This window comes from Pipra filicauda, unplaced genomic scaffold (assembly GCF_003945595.2).
Source record: "Pipra filicauda isolate LSUMZ 115617 unplaced genomic scaffold, ASM394559v2 scaffold497_size843975_pilon, whole genome shotgun sequence".
NCBI lineage: Eukaryota > Metazoa > Chordata > Aves > Passeriformes > Pipridae > Pipra > Pipra filicauda.
The window spans coordinates 374,047-393,817 of NW_024104639.1; the positions used below are offsets into that span (position 1 = coordinate 374,047).

The following is a 19,771-nucleotide window of genomic DNA, read 5'->3' on the forward strand; positions in this document are numbered from 1 at the left end:
AAAAAAAATAGATCAAAATGACATGTTGCTTTGAAAGAAGCTGCAAAATTGCAAATATATATTTTTTTTAACTTGCAATACTATATAAAAAAATAAAGCCTAATACTTTTTCTTATCTGTGTTAAATGGTCATTTGTGGCAATTCTACATTCAGATGTGTGAAAGGACTGATTAAAATGGCTTTGAAATTTATGCGATAAATGATAGAGAATGGGAAGTAGAAGTTGGGACTGTGACATTGTTATCTGATATCACCTGGAAAAATAGTTGGCAAATTCTGACTGACAATTATAATACTTGTTAAAACAAGTGGTTCATACTCAATATCATGAAGTTCTAAAACCTGTTAGCCCACACTTTAAAGAGTTAGAATTTGTGGTGAAGCTGTACTGTTCAGCAGTAGCGGGAATGGCAAAGCTCTTGTGCCTTGTAAGTGTCCTCTGTGAAAGAACATGAAGGATATCTACTGATGGTGTTCTGAATCTTTTGATACAAGAGAGTGAACCTTCTGTATCATCTGGACAGGTGAGTGTATGGGTCTGGTTCAGCTGGAGTTCATTTCCCCACAGTAGCCCTCACAGTGCCGTGCTTTGCATTGGCAGCTAGAAGGGTGTTGATAACACACCGCTGTTTTGGCTACTGCTGAGCACACCATCAGCACTGTAACAATCCTCCCTCAATTGAGGGCAAGATCCTGGGAGGGGACACAACCAGGACAGCTGACCCAAACTAACCAAAGGGATATTCCATGCCATATGACGTCAGCTCAGATATAAAAGCTAAGGTAAGGAGCAGGAAGGCAGGCATTCATTGAGTCCAGTGGCTGCCTGCTAGGGAACCATTACATATGTTGAAGCCCTGCTTCCCGGGAGTGGTTGACCATCACTGCTGATGGGAAATAGAGAATAAACTGTGTTATCTTTCACTTCGCTTGTGTGCACACAAGCTTTCACCCGGTTTCTGCTTTAATAATCTGCCTTATTCGTACCCACGAGTTGTTTTCCATCTTACTGTCTCCCCTGTCTGGTTGGGAAGGGGAGTGATAGAATGGCTGGGTGGGCACCTAGCATCCAACCAAGGTCAACCCATCACAGTGGAATAATTTTAACTTCAGCAAAACAATAGGAAGCTTAGATATATAACTGACGTATGGAAACAGCTTATTCCTGAAGTGTTTTGCAGTAATGTGTCTTTAGGTTGAATCCAAAGGGTTTGCTGTTGTGAGTTGCAGCTACATGTCATGGCCAGAAACCACTTTCCAGAACAAGGTCTTGCAGGAAGAATCAAATAAAGTTCATATCACATATCAAATCTAGCCTCATAATTATAATTAACTGTTATTCAATAAATTAAATAATTTACAGTATGCCAACAGTCTTTGTACTTGATCAGACATCGTGAAATTACTAAGCACTTAACTTCACTTGTTCCTAAAGTGTTACTGAGTATTGCAACTATTTCCCTTACTGAACTATACTCAGTATGCTGAGAATAATCATCTGGTATTTGAATTTGGTGAGTTGGGTTTGTTTGTTGGTTTGGTGTTTTGGGGTTTTTTTCCACATTATGTTATACATCTAATTAAGAGTTTGACCAAGTTCTGCAAATAAGTGTAATGGCAGTCCTTTGGTGAAAAAGACAAAGAATTATATGTAGCAAATGCATGACTGTATTTTTCTCTTGAGGACTTTCAGCTTTTTAAAAACTATAGGCACATACAGTAAGAAGTTTATCAAACTTTTTTTTCTTTTGCTTTATAGAAACACACAGTTCAAAGACTTTTGGTCAAAAAACAAACCTTGTGGGGAAATTAACATGGAGCATTCCAATAGCATTTATCTTGGAACAAAATGCATACATTTTGAACAAGCACATCTGCAAATTTTCATGAACAAAAAAAGTCATTCTAATAGTTCACTGAATAGAGACGCAGGCAAATTATCAGAACAACAGTGTTCTTTTCAGGAAAGGAAGAATTAGTATACAGGTATGGGTATTAAATAACCATTTCCTTTTCCTTGTTAGATAGAATATGTTTGGTTTTTTATAAGACAGAAGAAATTAAATATATGGCTAACCTGATTAATCATCTTTTAAATTTCAATTTAAACCACAAAATATTAGAATGGTATCATAGGCAAAATATGGCATCATAGGCAAAACTTGGTCCAGTTTCCTGTTCTTGGAAATGTAGCAAGTTTCAGGTCTTTCTTTTTTATTAATTTTAATGTAATTCTTGAATCACAATAAATGAGCTTTAAATATATTCAGTTTTAAATTAACTTTTTGAATAATTTCATATTTTACATGTGTATTGGGGGGAAAGGTTCCCTCACAGTGAGATAGGTTATTTTTAGTATCTGCCAGTCTTAGCAAATTCTCTTGAAATCCTGGCTCTTAAAACACATTTGTTTTTATAAGTTTTATAAGTTTTATAAGGTAGAAAAATTTTGGTACAGAAGTATGACCATGAAATGTTTACCTGCTATTCATTTTAAGTCAGAAAACTTAGAAAAGGAAAAGGGAAGTTTCTTAGAGTATTTTTTTTTTTAATTAAAGAATTTACCTTGACAAGCTGGGACTGGAACATCCCACGAGTAATAACCATATGGAGACTTCCTGCATACAGCAGTACTTTTCCCAATGAGCCGAAACCCTCGATCGCAAGCCCAGCGAACCATACTGTTGAGCTGTCCACCTGTCTGACTGACAATGAAACCATGTGGAGGGGACTCTGGAGTACTACAGTAGAGAGCTTTAAACATAAATATCAAATAAATAAGATATGCATTTAAAATTCAGATGATAATTCTTGAAAAATTCTGGCTGAATTAAGTGGACATCTGATAAGAAGCTGAGAAATCACCACTAAAAATTTTATTTTGTGTCCTGATCATGCACGCATCAAACAATATGACAAAATAGAAAGGTGAAAAAATAAACCGTTTTAAGCTCTTTATAAGCTTCAGGTTTCAGTAGCCTCAAAAGAAATAGAGTGATAGCTCACTCTTATAACTGGCTATTATTTTGGGTTTTTGTTCTGTTTTATTTTTTCACCATCTTCTTTTTAAATCAAGTAAGCTACAGAATTTTAGTTTATGATGAAATTTATTGCAATGGTATACATTTCAGTAGTATACAAATTTTTGAAAGAAGGAAACATCTGCACATAACTCTTTTCAAATTATCTTTTCTTTCTGGTCCTAAATAAGTTATTTCTTTCAAGTTCTGTGATATAATGAACTGAAGGGAAGCAAAACATTTAATATAGATTTTAATCATACATATTAGTGCCACCATAAATCCACGGCAAAAATACCAAATCTGCTTCTAGTTGTTGTTGATTTATTTAGAACACATTAAGTCCTACAGAAGTCTTATCTAGAGACTATGAAAAAAATCAGAAATCTTTGTGAGAGTAAAAGTTATCTCTAATAGATACAATTGCCATAATCTGAAATTATTTATGTACTTCAAGACTCTCTGACATTAAATACCACTTGCTTATTATATTTCCTTTCACTCCCTTGTTCATTAAATCCATGAGTACCAAGTCACTTGTATTTAGCTACAGACCAGAAGGCTCTTGTAACCTGGTAACTAGTTTAAGATAAATGTTGTTTGTGTAAGAGTTTAACTTGGTTTTTAATTGGTTTAATTCAAGGCTGCTAGCCAAGATGGCCAATTTCCTTTTTTGTACAAAACAAAATTATGCCGGAAGTTCCAAGTGCTTCCTTTAGGCTTTGAAGAATGTTTATAACTATAGGCATTTGTTTTCTCAGGCAAATAGAGAAGTGCTGCTTCACTTGCTCTTTAAGCCTTTCCATGTTCCATGAGTTACTTCAGGTCAATGTTTTTCTCAGGTGAAAGCTTCCTCTACACAGAATAAAGTTTGTTTACAACAAAAATATGTTAAACATATTAAAGCAAAGAGCAAAATGAGAAGCACTGCCATATCTTTCAGAGCACATACTATGAAAATATTTTCTTCCTTACACTAAATTTCTCCTGCCTTACACTCTTGGAAGAATCAGAGATACCTAGTGTATAAGAAAATACACTGGTATTTTCTGAGAGATACAGATCACAATTAAATATTTCCTGTCTACCTCTCAATAGTTCTCTCACTACTTGTAGGGAAAGAGAAGAATTTCTTCTTCTTTCTCTTTTAACAGATCTAAGAGGTACTATAGGAAATGAAAATAGGTACCATATAATACTTTGTGTCTAGTCAACAGTGAATGTTATCTAGTTCACAACAAACATTTTAAGTCTGAGAAAACTATCCTCTCCTAAAGGGAAAGATGACACTGATGTTGTTTCACTGAATATTATGAGCCTAATCATTTTTAGGCTCATAATTGCAGTTGTTGAGGAGCCAAAAATTGAGTGAGGAAAAACAAAAAAAACCAGAAGAAAGAATTTTATATTTATTCTCTATTTCTTTCTTCACTTTGTAAAGTGAAATTGCTTTATGCCAATAACTTCTCTAATATCTACAGATACTAACCCTAGTACTTTTCATTCTGTATATTTCATATCTTTGGTCATCATAAAAAAATCAAATATAGATTTTGTGCAATTGCCGCAAATTGCAACAGGTCTACTTTAGCTCGATTAACTAATATAATTTTCCAGTGAAATTCTTATTATATAATAATTCTGTAAAAGCAATTATACAAAATTCTATCATTGTCAAGTACCATTTTCACACACTATTCATCATTATGTTAGTTTGAATTAATAACACATACAATACTGGCATTTTTTACATAATAATTGACCTCTTCTAATACTGTTTGCTGCTTCTGTTGAACCTTAAATTAAAGAGTTCAATCCCCCAGGGTTTCATATTTTTTTCTCTTTATAGTTCTTCACTCCTGCTTTGTTTCTATGTCTTTCTCTGTCCCACCAAAATTGTTAATAATGAACTGCATAAAGATCCAGTTTGGAAAACACCCCAGAAGGTACACAAGTGCAAATAAATGCTGGGAGAGAGAAGAGGAAAGCTTCTTTCATCTTTAGTGCTGGTTTATGCCATTTGAAAGCCCTGTGAAGCATTTTCTTAAATCTCTACAGAGCACATGTGTGAGGTATTTTTTCCTCACAAGATCAGTATCATCAGGTTCATAGACAGAACAGATTGGATTTCCTTTCAGTTTGGTTAATTAAAGATACAAAACATAGCTTATATTACCCTTTTTACATACATAAATGTTCCGTATTGAAATTTTATACACACTGTAGAGAGTCACAATTACATACCTATATATCTTATCCTGAAACCTTTTTTATTGGTGCCATGATCTGCTGACCAACGGAGAAATACTTCATGGCCATTACTGGTTATATTTAGAGAAGATGAATAGTCCCCACTGAGAGATATGAGCAATGGGCTATGACTATTTGGTCCTTGGTACAAAGGAAGGGGAAAAAAAAAGAAAAAAGGAGTTACAAAGTTTAAAATAACATACCATAAATTATGTGCACATAACTATATATATGTATAAAGCCTCCTCCAAGCAAATAGCAAATTAACTTGAATTAAAAATAGAAGTTGACATTACATGTTATATGCTAGACAGTATATATTTGCTTAAAAGAAAATTTATTTCTAAACATAATTTATGCAGTACAATTTCAAAAGACAGTAATCCAACAATTCCTTTTAGCACAATGAATCAAAATAATTGTTTTTTAAAGATTTTTTATACTGAAAAGTTATGATGTACATAAACAGTAGTGATTACCCAGATGCAATATAAAAATACAATTATATAGAAAAAGTATAATCCAAAGTTATGCATCCTATAGTTACCATCAAACACCTCAAGTATATCAAATTCCTTTTCTGTCTGGAAGAATTCAAAGAACATGCTGATATTATAGCCTTTTTCCACGGTAATGGTCCATGCACACATCTGGAGATTGGGGTAGCTGTCAGGATATCCAGGGCTCAATATTACTCCTGTTGAATCCAGACGCATTTCATTGGCTGGGCAGAGCACTGTGAAACACAAAGATTGGCAAAAAAATTAAAGCCCACTATTTCTGTTTCATGTGATTGTCAAGATTTTTCTGAGTCCAAAAGAACTTAATTACTCATTATTTTTATATAAATTGAGCAGAATGGTGTTTAAAAATATGATGCAGGGGTTTAATTTTGAATTATCTGGATTCACTAGGTCTACATAAAATAAAAATCTCAGTAAACAGAAATAGTTGATATTACCATGTTATCAGAACTTTTTTCAAAAAACGGTTTTGCTTCATGATATAGGAACAAGTGCCTACAGTATATTCAGAACTGAATACTGCTAAACAGGAGCTTTGAAATCTGGTTTTATATTGACAACTAACTCTTACAAAAAAATTAGTTAGTCCTGAGTTATTAAAAGTTACGCAAGAAAAATAATAGGATCTTAGGTTTCTCAAGAACACTGAAAATAATTTTGGCTTATTATATACAAAAATCAGGTTTTATGTTGAAAAGTTATTGGACTATGAAGAGAGATAAAGAACACAGAAAAGCAGAGATGAGTGAGAAAAAGAATAATCGTCTCCATAAAAAAAATCATAAGAATCATAGAATGTTTAGATTGAAAGGGACATTTGAAGGTCATTTAGTACAACCCCCTGTAAATCCATCCAACCCGCACTTGAAAAAGAGAAAGGAATCTGCCAACATATTTTAAAAATATTAATCTCTCCCTTGCAAATAGCTAAATTTAAGAAGTTGTTTCTCATGTCCTGTGTTTGTTTTCAAGAAGAGATTGAATAAAATACTTCCATGCCACCTGAGAAAACTCATATGGCTGGAATTGGTCAAACTACAGTGCTGTGCCAGTTGTGACACAAAGCTCAAGCAAACGAATGAACTGATCCACTCAGCTTTATAGTACATATATGTACATATATATAAATTATATATAAACAAAAATGTGTGGCAGAAAGAGCATAATAGTAATCTGGCTGCACTTGTTTATTTGCAGCTAGTTTTGCTGCCTCCATATTATTCTGCTTTGCAAATTGTCCTTAATTTAGGGATCTTCAGCTAAACTTCCCTCAGGAATTTTATAGATGGTTTAAAGACCTATTTCTGTAAAATAGATTCCCTTGGGAGTCAAGTAGCAAAGTATTTTATGAATCAGAGAAAACGTATCTGAGATATAGTTAAGAGTCATCATTCAAGAATTTTCTCAGGGTCCCTTAATTATGATGCAAAATACAGTTTGGATCTTCTTACTGTGAAGTTTTTATTTATCCCAAAAGTAGAAAATAATTTAAACCAAAATTAAGGACAAAGTTACATGTTGCATATGGAAAACACTCTATTTTAAAAAAATAAAATGATAACCATTGGTATAAGCTTGTGTAATTTAGTGATTATTTTCTCATCTAAAGAAGGAAATCTTCAAAAATTTTAAGAAATGATCATCCAACTGATCAAATTATTTTAAGTTAAAAATTAAAGAAAAATTCAACCTAAAGTCATTTTACACCAGCTAAAGCATACAACATATGTACAAAGTTCAGTCAACAGGAGTTAACACAATGAAATCTAACAACAAACCTCCGCTCTACCTGGTGAAAAGAATTAGTAAATCATTTAAGAACCAACAGAAGAACTGTGTTTTTATCTAGAGAGTGATTGCTATAGCCTGCACAATTAAAGTATGGTGGCTTATCCATAGATCAGTGTGATATACTAAAATCACGAAAAACAGAAATGTTAGGCATGTAATTTTGCTGCCTCTAGATTCCAAAAAGTTATTTTTTTCCATTCATCATTGAAATTTTACTTATATATTGTGATCTTCAAACTTAGATATTATATAAATAAATACAAATTAAAATTATGCTGCTGCTTATTCTACCTGTCGAGTTTGGTCATTTTTAACACAATTTAACAAATTCCTTTGCATTTTTCTTTTTGATTCTCTGGATATAACCCTAAAAACTACATTCAGTTCACTCTGCTTTAAACAAAAATTATGAAAGAACTGATTTAATATTCAGTATATAAATGTTTCGCATTTATATCTGACAGTTAAAAGATTAACTGTGGTAACTGAAGTCATCATTCCTGAGGTTTAGTCTTTGGTCTTGCATTGAATACAAATATGCCTTCAGCAACACATGCTGACAGAATGCCTCAGGATTAGCACATATGTCTCTATTTGCCCTATCTAATATTACATCATTTTAACAGCTAAAGCAATGCCTGGAGGTTATTTAATGGTTTTCCACCTATTAAATTCTATGAGTCTGCCAAGTTAGGATTTTAATTTAAATTGGGGTGTTGGAGGCTATTTATAGAAGTAATTGTGCCTAAACAAATGTATGAATTTTCAGAAATTATCAGTGTTAAAGTTCTTATGAAGCTCACATTTCAGGATCACTTTGCATTTTTAAGAGCTAGACTCTTAAAAGAGCTAGACTGCTATGAATGAGTTTGACTTTAGCATAGTTTTGTGCATAAAATCAGAGGAAAATAGTTTATTCAGCTGTAATAGTAGACCCTTCTTTTTTCTTGGGAGTGCAGGAAAAGGATATATTTATAAGACAGTAATTTTTTAACTCTCATCTGAAAACCTAGGTGGAGATTATAGTAATAATTAAGTTCTAAAAATTAATATACTGATTTTTAATTTCCTAACATCTATACTGTGCACCAGTTTGAAACTTCATCAATTTCTAATAAACAGATATTAAAGTTTAACTTGTAAAAGTAGTAGATTTATTGCCAATTAATTTACTATTGCCAAATAAATCTTTCAACATCAGTGTTTTATAGACATGTTAATGAATTAAAATTACTGGGGAAGGAACACCAAAATATCTGATTGGTAGAAAAAACAGAAAGCAGTATTTTTCATATAATACAAATGTAAATCAAATGTATTTATTATGACTGATTTGAGAAAGTATTTTAATCCTGGAGTAGATGTTAGAATATTAAGCTCAACAGTAGAAGGATCACAAAGGAATATTACAGCAACCAGCAGAATCCAAAATGACTGTTGCTTACATAACTTATGCTTTTAGGAGGCTATAGTGTTTTGTTTTGGTCTTTTTTTCTAGAAAAGACTTTATCATACACGTTTATAACTGAAAGTCCTTATTCATCTTTCTGGAAATAAATGGAAAAATTAGTAAGAAAACATAAACACATACCCATCACTGGAACTTCAAAGAGATTCCAGTCTTTTAATAGAGCATGTGCAAGGCTTATCTTCACTAGCTTCTTCATCAGTTCAATATGAAAGAAAACCCTCATATTTTTTTTAAAATTATGGAAAAATTATATTAGAGGGTACATATCAACTTTCAGCTTAATAAAGACTGGTTTAAACTGTGATGTTAGTGGTTGGCAGGACTGTAATCTTGTTTTGACTTTAACAATGAGATAGTATTATATCTGTATTTGCAGTTTTCAATACTTCACAAAGTAGAGCAGCAGTCCTTTAAACTCATGAAATTCACTAAAAGATTACTAATTATCTTGCATTAATATCTGACATATATGAAGCACAACAACGATATACTGGGAATAGCATAAAAAATCTGAAATAGTTTCAGTATGCCATTTTATGTAAAGAGATAGAGGAGGGTATGTGAGGAATCACCATTCAGCTGGACTGGCAGCAGGAAAATAAAAACAAGATAAAACCTTGACAAGAAGGTGGTGCTCCATCCATCTGAAGTCTTTCACCCAGTCGGCATGTCAGAATCTCATTACCAACCAAGGTAAAGCCTGGTTGACACTGGTATCTTATTATGTCTCCTGTTTGGAAAAACAAAATAAGACAAAACACAAACAAACAAAAGAAACATTAAACAGCAATTAACTGAGACTTTTAGCTTTGAAAACATTATTGATTAATGAAGTTTCCTGCCACCACATAAAATGGGCTAAATGACCTCTGGCATAAACAACTTTGATTAGTCTAAGAAACGTGGTAAATGAGCTTTGTGTTGCACACTGTGTTGCATTTGTCACTGTTTTTCACCACATTATTTGTTGGATAGTTTGCTAATTTGTCTAGGTTTGACTGATGCTGTGTGAACATGTCCACAGAGCTTTAAGCAATATAATTTATAGGATAACCATTATGGAACTAAAGGTATTAGATCAAGTCAGTAACTCATACAATCTGAGGGGTGAAAAAATTAAATAGGAACTAGATTTAGTTGATGATATCTAAATTTGGCATGGTGAGAATAAGAAATTTTCATTTTTTAATTGAGAAATAAATAATTCATATGGTTTTATATACCAATAAAAGTGAAAATTTTATATCCCAGAAGTTATTTCTCTTTGGTCCAGATTACAGAGAAGAAAGGGGAAAAAATATTTTCTCTTTGTTACTTTTATAACTAATCAAATATTGATATGGACTAAAAACAAATTTATTTTCTTTGCCATCATATGAGCAAAACTAGCTGTTCAGACATCTGACATTATGAAAGAAATTTATATGATCAGACATCTGATCATATAAATCAAATTTCTTTGAACTGTACGTGGCTAAGTAATATTATTACACGTCTCAGAAGGTCAGAATGTCATCCCCTTCTCTGATCCTCATAATTTTCACAAATTTGATTTTACTCTTAAGGTCAAATGACCTTAATTCTGGTAAAGAATATACCATTTTCTACATGTTTTCTTATGGGTTTTGTTTGTTTGTTTCAGTGTAATACAATGTTTTATATTAGAGAGTATGAAAAATGTTTTTTAAAATGAAGTCAATTACAAAGAGTTACTGTATTACTTATATGTCATTTCTGAATGGGATTCGGGAGGTATAGGGAAGAGGAATGACTTCTTAAAAAACTTATTTTCAAATAAAAATCTAATGTATTATAGGCATGATTTTCATCCTGAAAAGCATCCCATGCACAGCAAGTTTATTTTCGAAACAAATGGTGCTTTCATTTTCTCTTATATTACCTATTTCGAATTCATCATCCTCAGTTAGAATTTCTGCATTTGGTATATTTGCTGGAGGCTGGCACACCCGGAGCTGATAGGCTATAAACAGGAACAAAGCACAGCTGACATTCTCAAACACAGTTAACAGAGCCATGCAAACTTAACTGATTTAATACCCATATTAACAGGATAAAAGTAAAAACTCTATTAATGTATTTTGAAACTTTCAGGAGAATCAAAAGAAAGGAAATGAAAACATCAGAAGTTGTGTCTGTGTTCTTGATTAGTTATTTATTTTAGTTGCAAAACCGTCGTAAATAACCTAAGAAACCTAGAATTGGTTACCAATTTTCTCACTTAAGTGATCTCACACAAAAAATAAATATTTTTGTATTGTGAAACTATTGTTTTGCTTGTTTGGGGTTCTTTTTTTTTTTTACAATACAATTTTACTGTTGGACTCTTCTGTAATAAATACAAGTTTTGGAATCCCAAACACTCTACTCAGAGGCAGAATAACTAATGGACAGAAGTATTTTGAATGTGAAATTTCCCAGTAAGTGAATAGTTGTGGAGCACACCGCTCCTGCAGATAGGGTCAGAGAATAATGCAGCTTTCAAAATTCTCATTTGAAGTCTCACATGAAATAATTTTCTGTGATTTAACACATGATGCAGCAGCCAGGCAAAATAATTAGGTGAAACAAATAAAAAGATAAGTAGGAAGAGTATGCAGAAGCTATACAGATTTTTTTTCAGAGATTGTATGAGGATAGGCCCATATCTGGACACAGACAAAATTCCATTTAATCTTAATGCAATTAGGACAGAAATCCTGCCAAAGAAATCACATTGACATATTTATACCGACAGTATAGTCTTCCCTGTTTTAAAGTGTACAGTCAGGATGAAGTATGCTTGGTTTTCACTGATAGTACATTTTCATATAGCATTGTTTCTTATAGCATTTCCCTTTAGCACTGAAACATCATCTACTTATGGCAGATGGCAGTTCAGCTTCAGTAATACACATTTTTGGTTGCTTCCTGTGATTAGATCCTGTAGTAATCTAATTGGCCAAACTTTTGTCAGTCACGAAATTTATACTGTAACAGGTAAGACCTTTTCTTACTTTTGAGTCACCCATATTTGATATCTTCCTATTATACTCCTTTTTGTTGATCATATAATGAAGATCTACTTAAATCAGTGAGTCAAAAAGCTAACATTAGGATAAAGCAATTTAAAGTAAAACATACCAAGTAAACATGAAACAACTGTGCTATTTGCATCCTAAGAAAACTAATAATTAGAATCACAATATCATTAAAAATTGATTCAATAAAAAAAATTGTATCATTTATCTCAAATGTCTCTCATTTGAGGGTATCAGGAGTACCATTAATTTTAATCCCCGAATTATCTATTTTAAATAGATTTGACTCCTCTCATGTTTCCTTTACTGCTATAAATTTTGTATAGCTGATATGAAGGATCAGAGCCTCCAAGATACTGAGAGATTTTTATTATCTTGACAACATCAATCCAAAGGTTGTTTTAAGTTTCTTCATGAGTAATCCTTGTGCTGCTCAGTTTGCATCTTTACTACGCATTAGGGCCCACATCTGTGGAATGATAATTTGCACAGCAAAAGAAACAGGTGAAAGAAGATAAGATCCTTAGAGACACTTTACTACTAGCAAGTGATTAGACAGGAAGAAACAGCCTCGAGTTGCTCCACGTGAGGCTTATATTGGATATTATGAAAAATTTATTGATCAAAGGGGTTGCGAAGCATTGGAACAGGCTGCCCAGGGAAGTGGTGAAGTCACAGTCTCTGAAGGTAATTACAAGAAGTGTAGATTTGGCACTTGTGGACCTGGTTTAGTAGTGGACTTAGCAGTGTTGGGTCTACAGTTGGACTCAATGATCTTAAAGCTCTTTTTCAACCTGAACGATTCTATGGTTCCATGAGCATTTTTACATATTTTTGGTCAAATACAGATATATTAGTAGATCTCAATAAATATCAATTTATATATTAATGAATACGAAGTGTCATTTTTGTCCTTCACAAGCTGATATGTGCAACTTAGATGCCAAGATTTGGAATAGAAATTTTTAGCCCTCTCTACCTAGCCCTGCTGGAGTCTATATCCTGCAATCAATTCAAGTGCTGTTGATGGTGGTTTTTTTTCATTGTGAGCTTTAGGTAATTTTTGTTTTGCTTTGTTTTTTTTAATTATGGTTCCTCTGCTCCTCAGTTCTGTCTATCTATGTTAACCACGGTCTCTACTAAGCCAAAAAGCAAGTCTTCTAGTCCCAACATTTGATCAGGATCCAGAAAACAGATTGTCAATGTTTTCTAGAATAGTCATTCCAATAGGCATTCATGGAGCACCTAAAAGCACCCTTACTTATGGATCTGTTTCCTTGTAATTATAGGAATGCAAAACACACTTGGCCACAGAGGGTTTGAATGATTATGAGAAGAGGTAGAATTTGGTGCATTTATTTTTACCCATTTTCATTCAGTCAGTAGTTAATTCCAGGGTAGATTAATGTTAACTACACAGTATAGTTCACTATCATTGGCATCTATACAAAAAAAGTACTTTCTTCAAAATATCCCAATATCTAAGAAAAATTTAACGTCCTCCAAAAACATTCAGATTTCAAAGGAAGTTTAGAAGCATTGTAAGCAGTAAGAAGACGTGCACCTTGAGCTTTAGGGTCTTGATGCTACATTCTTTGCTCCTGTCTCATCACAGTGAATTCTTTTTTGTTGTTGTTTTGCTTGACTACTAGAAAATTTAATATTTGGTCAAGAAAATAGCTTATTTTCATCATTCATATTATTCCTTCATATGTTTGCATTACCCTAGTGCAGGTCAGTCATACTAATAATAGCAACTCTTCTAAGGAAAAGTAATTAATTTTCTCATGAGTTGTCTGCCTGCAGTGACCAGTGCAGATAATGAAATAGAGAAATTTGTCACACTTACCATGATAACTGAGTACAAAGAAGCCACTGGTAGTAAAGTCACTGTGAAACTTGATCAGAATCTGATTGGAAGTGCTATAGACTGATTCTAAGGCAGTGTTGCCACTAAACTGCCCAATTTGAGGAGAAGTTTGATCTGGTCCATCCCTAAGAAAAAACAAACACAGGAATATTTTTTTTTCCCAACCAAATAATACAATTTCTCTAATTTTTAAATGATTGCAGTAATTTTGCTCTAGATTACTCTAAAAGGCACAAGACAATTAAAATAAGATAAAATAGATGTGAAGGGCTGAAAGCCTTTTCAAATCCTGTGTAGACTGGATCTTAGTTCAACCACCTTTTGAAAGCAATTTTATTATTTTCAAATAAAAATAGAAGCAAATTCAAAATTATTGAATTTGTAATTGTTCTTCATCTTCTTGCCACAACCTCTGATTACATTTGTGTATTTATACTTTCAAATGTGGCTATCAGAAAATAAATAAACCTAATACGTAAAATCTTCTTCACATGCATTTACTGATATTATTTTGCATTATTTATTGAGATTTAGACAAAACATGTACTGCTGGTAAGATCATTGCTATGTTATGGAAAAATGAGTTTCAGTAGAAATTTCTAATTTCAGTAGAAAAATTAAATCAAAGTTAGTACTAAACAATAGCAGAACCGTACAGAGGACAGAATCGGAGTACAAGGGCATTAAAAGTTCATATTTGCTTCCTTTCAGATCAGAATTGACAAACATTAAATAATAGAAGTTTAAAGTTAATTTTTTCAACTGTTATTTTAACTGAAAATATATTATATTTAACTGAAAAATACAATATATAATAAAATATGGATATTTTTTATTTTGAAAATTTTGTAGTAGTATGTTTGTCCAAATCTGACACATTGACTCTTCCCCTTCTGTTTTATCAGAGAAATTATATGCTTTGAAACATTTGAATTGGGAATAAAATGCATTTTTTTCCATTGGAAACTTCTGTAAAAAGTTTGATCAATTCTGTAAATAATTATAATCCCAGAAGTGGCTTAAACTATATAATTCTGTAGCCATCATGTATATAATACAATTTTTGCACATGTATAGAAATGAGGCCTAAAGCCATGAAATGTCTTGAGATACATGGGGGAGGGATTAATGTCATAGGCTGCTGATGAGGGTGATAGGTTATCGTGCAGAGCCATGATAGACATGGATTCAGGTACATAGAGAATATAATTTGTTTACGGCTATTGTTGGCTCAACTCCTTTTGTCATGGCTAGATACAAATAGAGTCTCTCCTTTTATGTACTCTTAAAAGTAAAAAGAGCCAACTTGGAAGAAATTAAGAAAGTGTTGCCATATTTTCTAGTACTAACACCCTAAACCACTAACACACATATCTGTAAACTCTTATTATCACTCCTTAAGCATTACTTCTCTTGGTTGTTGATGAGCTGTCATAGCACGTCTCTGTATGCTCTTATCGACAAACTGAGGAACACTATTATTGATTTTGAATTCTTGTCCAGTGCTATCTAGAGAGAATGGTCCATTGGAAAACATGGATTGGTACAACTCACTCATTTGGCCTACAGAGAACACCAGTTTCAAGGGTAAAACCACAAATATACTCTTTTAAATTCATGCTTTGTTGTATAGTGTCACACGAAGATTAAATAAATGCCAACATTGTTTCCTTACCAGACAGTTATGAAATCATATATTGGCTCGGTTTGAAGAACTGTGAAATTGATGTAGATTCCATTCCCAGGTGGTACTCTTACAAGCCAGAAGCAATCTTGAAAGTTTGGATACTCATCAGGGTATCCAGGAGAGTATATGGTGCCATTCATTGCAGTTATATTTCCTCCACAGAGAGCTATAAAACAGACAATTTAAAAAAAAACCCAAAACATTAAATTCTTTTTGAGTTATTAGACTATGTAAAAACTATACTGTTAAACACATTTGGTACACTGTAACTACATTGCATATGACCATTGCTGTGTAAAGAAACAGATGTTATTGAGCTTTGTGCCAAGAGTCAGAAGTCCATTTTGACATTACTGGTCAAATAAAAAAGCAAAAAAAAAATAAAATAATTCTGATGTTATAAATACTATCAGAACTGGAACTAAAGCCAAATTTAGATATTGGGTAAAATTTCCTGCGCAACTGAAAATGATTTTGTTAGGGCTTTGTATAAATGCTAGCTACAAATTAGTTGGGAATACCATTAATTGCTTTCATTTATTGTCAGATAGACAACCAAAAGTAACACATGAGAGAAGGGATATGCTTAGTTGATGGGTGGGTGAAAATTACAGGGGAATTTGAAAATAAAAACATTGTCCAGCAGTATGAATAGCAATTTTGCACTTATGGAAACAAATTCTGATAGATAAAGTAAGAGTTCTCTCTGTAATTCGCATTGAACTGTACTAATTTTAGATGCCATATAGTGCAAGAATCACCATACAGATTCTGGATTTTCACTTCTGGAAAACCCTTAGTCCAGTTACATGATTTTCTCCTCAGAGGTTTCAGATGACGTTGAGTATGACACCACCCTGTTATTACAGAAGAGAAATTATGTTATAGAAGCCTAGTTCCGGAAAAGTGAGCAAGGTTAAAACTGTATCATTTGCTTTATTTTGCATACATTTATTTTGCCCACTCTACTCCAAAATGCACATGGCATGGCAACCCAGATTCCATAAAATATGTTTAAAAATCTCTAACCAGAGAACAGGTTGTTGGAAATACAAGTTTTACATATAGGAATTATAGGCATTGTATTTAGCTAAAGCATGTGTTAGGGTTTATACATATATACACTTTGGTGCTGAATTGTAGGTTAAGGAGACTTTCATAGTCACACCTCATCTGTTCAGACTGAACAGCTGGCATACTGCTTTTCTTCAGCTTTTAGCTTCAAAGTCTCAAAGGGGTTTGAGCAGTGCAGACAGAATTGATTTTGCAGCTGGGTCTTAGGGGAGTGAAGAAATGGTCTGATGACTGTCAGGCAAAGAGATTTCTTGGAAAAGGAGAGGAACAGAATCCAAACAGATGAAAGCAAGGGAGATGAGTTAAGAAGGGTCAGAGAGTACTAGATGATGCTGAGTACAGGTTAAAGAAATATTAGGTGCATGAGGATGCAAAAAGAGAAGAAAATTGTTTAAACAGAAAGCAAGTTTAGTAACATTTGATTCAGATTGTTACAAACTCTTTACTAAAAATACCACAGTAAATAACTGCACAAAACCCCATGTAATGTAAGAAATTTTTCTAGGAGCTGAGTAATGTTGACAGTCTGTAATCATGCAGCATAACACACATTTTAGATCTCTATTATTAATTTGGTTGATTTTTTTATCTTCATCCTTTCATATGGCATTAGGTAGAAACCAAGAGCATCCAGCCACTGTTCAGGAATTTCATCAAAATTGATACTCAGAACAGCAACGTGCTTTGGACATCTTCAAATTTACTAATTAAATTCCTGGGTCCACTAAGGTAGTTCAAAGAAGCAGAATCACTCTATTCAGTAAATTATTTGTTTTGATTCTGAGGCACAGAAAATACAGTTAGAACTAAGTAATAGGGAAAAGCTAAGTGTTTAGCAGTTAAGACATGAACTATTATTATTCCCATAGGATCCAGAAAACGGGTGTTAAAACTTAATTGAAATTAATTAACTTCTTTCCCTTTCAAAAACCAGACAGTGTAGGTGTCATCTCTCTTCTATATGATGAGGCTTCCCTTTCTGAATTCAGTATCGGTTAGGTCTTAATTTAGCTACCACTTCCCCCAGAATTTCCTGTGGCTCACTGACTCCAGAAGGAATTTGGAGTAATGAGGCTTTTCATTTAAGTACCTAAATTTGGGAAGACAGTTCAGAATACAATTCAAAAATCCAGAAAATAGGGGAGCTTTTTATTTTCTGCTAGGGTGGTTTGATTTGGTTTGGTTTGGTTTTTGGTGGCTTTTTTTTGGAGGGGGGGTTTTTTGTTTTGGTTTTTTAGGGGGGAGGTTGTTGTTGTTGTTGTGGGTTTTTGACGCTTTTCTCTTCTACACGCTCAATCCCATTCTTAATGCTGAGCTTTTACCATTCAATATATAGAGAAATTAGGCCTTTAACTGGGATCTTGAATATCTCTCCTGAAACTGTGAAGGGTCTTATGGCATATGAAAGTGGGCACTCAACATCTTGTACAGATTTCATCTTTGCTTAGGCATACAGAGAACTTTACAGTCAATAACTTAATTGTTAAAGATGTTTGGAACTTGCAGTCCCAGGAACGTAGGATTTTGGGATGACAATTTTAAATATGAAGTATCTTTGCTGTGTCTATGGTTGTTGTTTTTTTTTCAGGAATCTAATGTTGGTGTCTAAATGTTGCCACAATTGTGACAAAGTTGGACCTTCCACAGGAAAGTAATTATTTCGTATGGAAGAAAATCCAGTCCTCAGTTCAACAAATAGTTTTTGTGGTGCACATCTATTTCTCAAAGACATTTCTGTATTATCAAAACACCCATCCTTTCTTTTCTTTTTCAGAGTCTGGCAACACAACATGACTGGCCTTCCTTGGCCTGTTGCTTAGGTACAGATTCCTTTCAGCATAGCTAGGGATAAGATAAGCACTTCTACAGAATCATCATATACATTAATACTGTCTCCTTAAAACGTAAGCTATGTGCAAGTCATAGTTCATTGAATCTGCTTACCTGTTGCAAGTATAATAATGAAAAGAAAATCTGAAAGGTTAAAAAATATAATTTAAAATAAAATCCCATTCAGAAAAAATATATTTACAAGGAATTCACACAGCATTGACTGGAGGACAATTGCACTTTATGCCACCTAACATTTCTTTCTAACTGATAAGAGAGAACATAAGTGGACAGAATTGGTAAATTCAATTTTTGAATTCTTTTTTTTCCTGATTCAGTCCAGACCTTTCACTGTGTTGCATCACCTAGATTAAAAGCAGCATGGGTCTCCACATTCCAGACTTTAAGCCTAACCTTCCAAATGTAAACTTATTACCTCAGATAAGTTTTCAGAGATTTCATATTTCCATGAAAACATTTCAGCTTCTCTGCTAAAATTTTAATGTGCAAAACTGAATACTTCCTGTGCAAAGACCACAATGTAAAAATACAGGTTCCTATAAATTGAAAAGCTGAAAACTACTTCAGTTAACAGTCCTTAGGAAGACTTTCAAATAATGAAGAGTTCGTAGGTCACCTGGAACATACCTTCACATCTGGGGAGAGGATGATTCCAATTGCGGCTGATTCCATGAAGACAAGTCAGAGCTGAATTTCCAATTAATGTGTAGCCAGGAAAACACTCAAATGAAATAGTCTGTCCCACTGTGAAGTCATTTCCAATAACAAAACCATTCCGAAATGGTCGAGGATCAGGACAGCTTTGCAGCTGATATGCTGAAATAAGTAATAAAAATGGGGGGAAAAATAAGTAAGACACAAATTCTAATTACTTCAAAAATAAAAGTTTTTAATTAGAATAAACTTAATAATCATGGGCATCCCATATGTCTAAAGTTCCATGAAAGTGACGATCAAATCATTGATCCTACACCTGGAGTAGGTACAGTGAAACTAGCTAGGATTCTGTGCTACTAAATAACATTTCTTTTTGTCATTTGAAGATACCAAACTGAGCATTTGAAGCATTGCTGTCTTATTAGAGAACTGAGAAGAAATAAGCAGTGCACAGTCTGCAGTATCAGAATATCAGAGGTTGTATATGTTTGAAAGAAGCAGTTCTCTTATGTGATTAAAACATAGACAGGAACTTTT

At 33.2% G+C, this 19,771-nt stretch overlaps 1 protein-coding gene across 1 annotated transcript in view; it reads right to left on the bottom strand.

Moving 5' to 3' along the window:
- CSMD3 (CUB and Sushi multiple domains 3) overlaps positions 1-19,771 on the bottom strand; it is a gene marked incomplete at its 5' end in the record, with an annotated part of 538,890 nt that overhangs the window by 78,615 nt on the left and 440,504 nt on the right. Inside the window, 8 exons of the mRNA XM_039386640.1 lie at positions 2,567-2,755; positions 5,266-5,412; positions 5,819-6,007; positions 9,674-9,787; positions 10,958-11,038; positions 13,945-14,090; positions 15,641-15,818; positions 19,205-19,393. Coding sequence (XP_039242574.1) covers positions 2,567-2,755; positions 5,266-5,412; positions 5,819-6,007; positions 9,674-9,787; positions 10,958-11,038; positions 13,945-14,090; positions 15,641-15,818; positions 19,205-19,393 — 1,233 coding nt within the window. The remainder of the gene's footprint in view (positions 1-2,566; positions 2,756-5,265; positions 5,413-5,818; positions 6,008-9,673; positions 9,788-10,957; positions 11,039-13,944; positions 14,091-15,640; positions 15,819-19,204; positions 19,394-19,771) is intronic.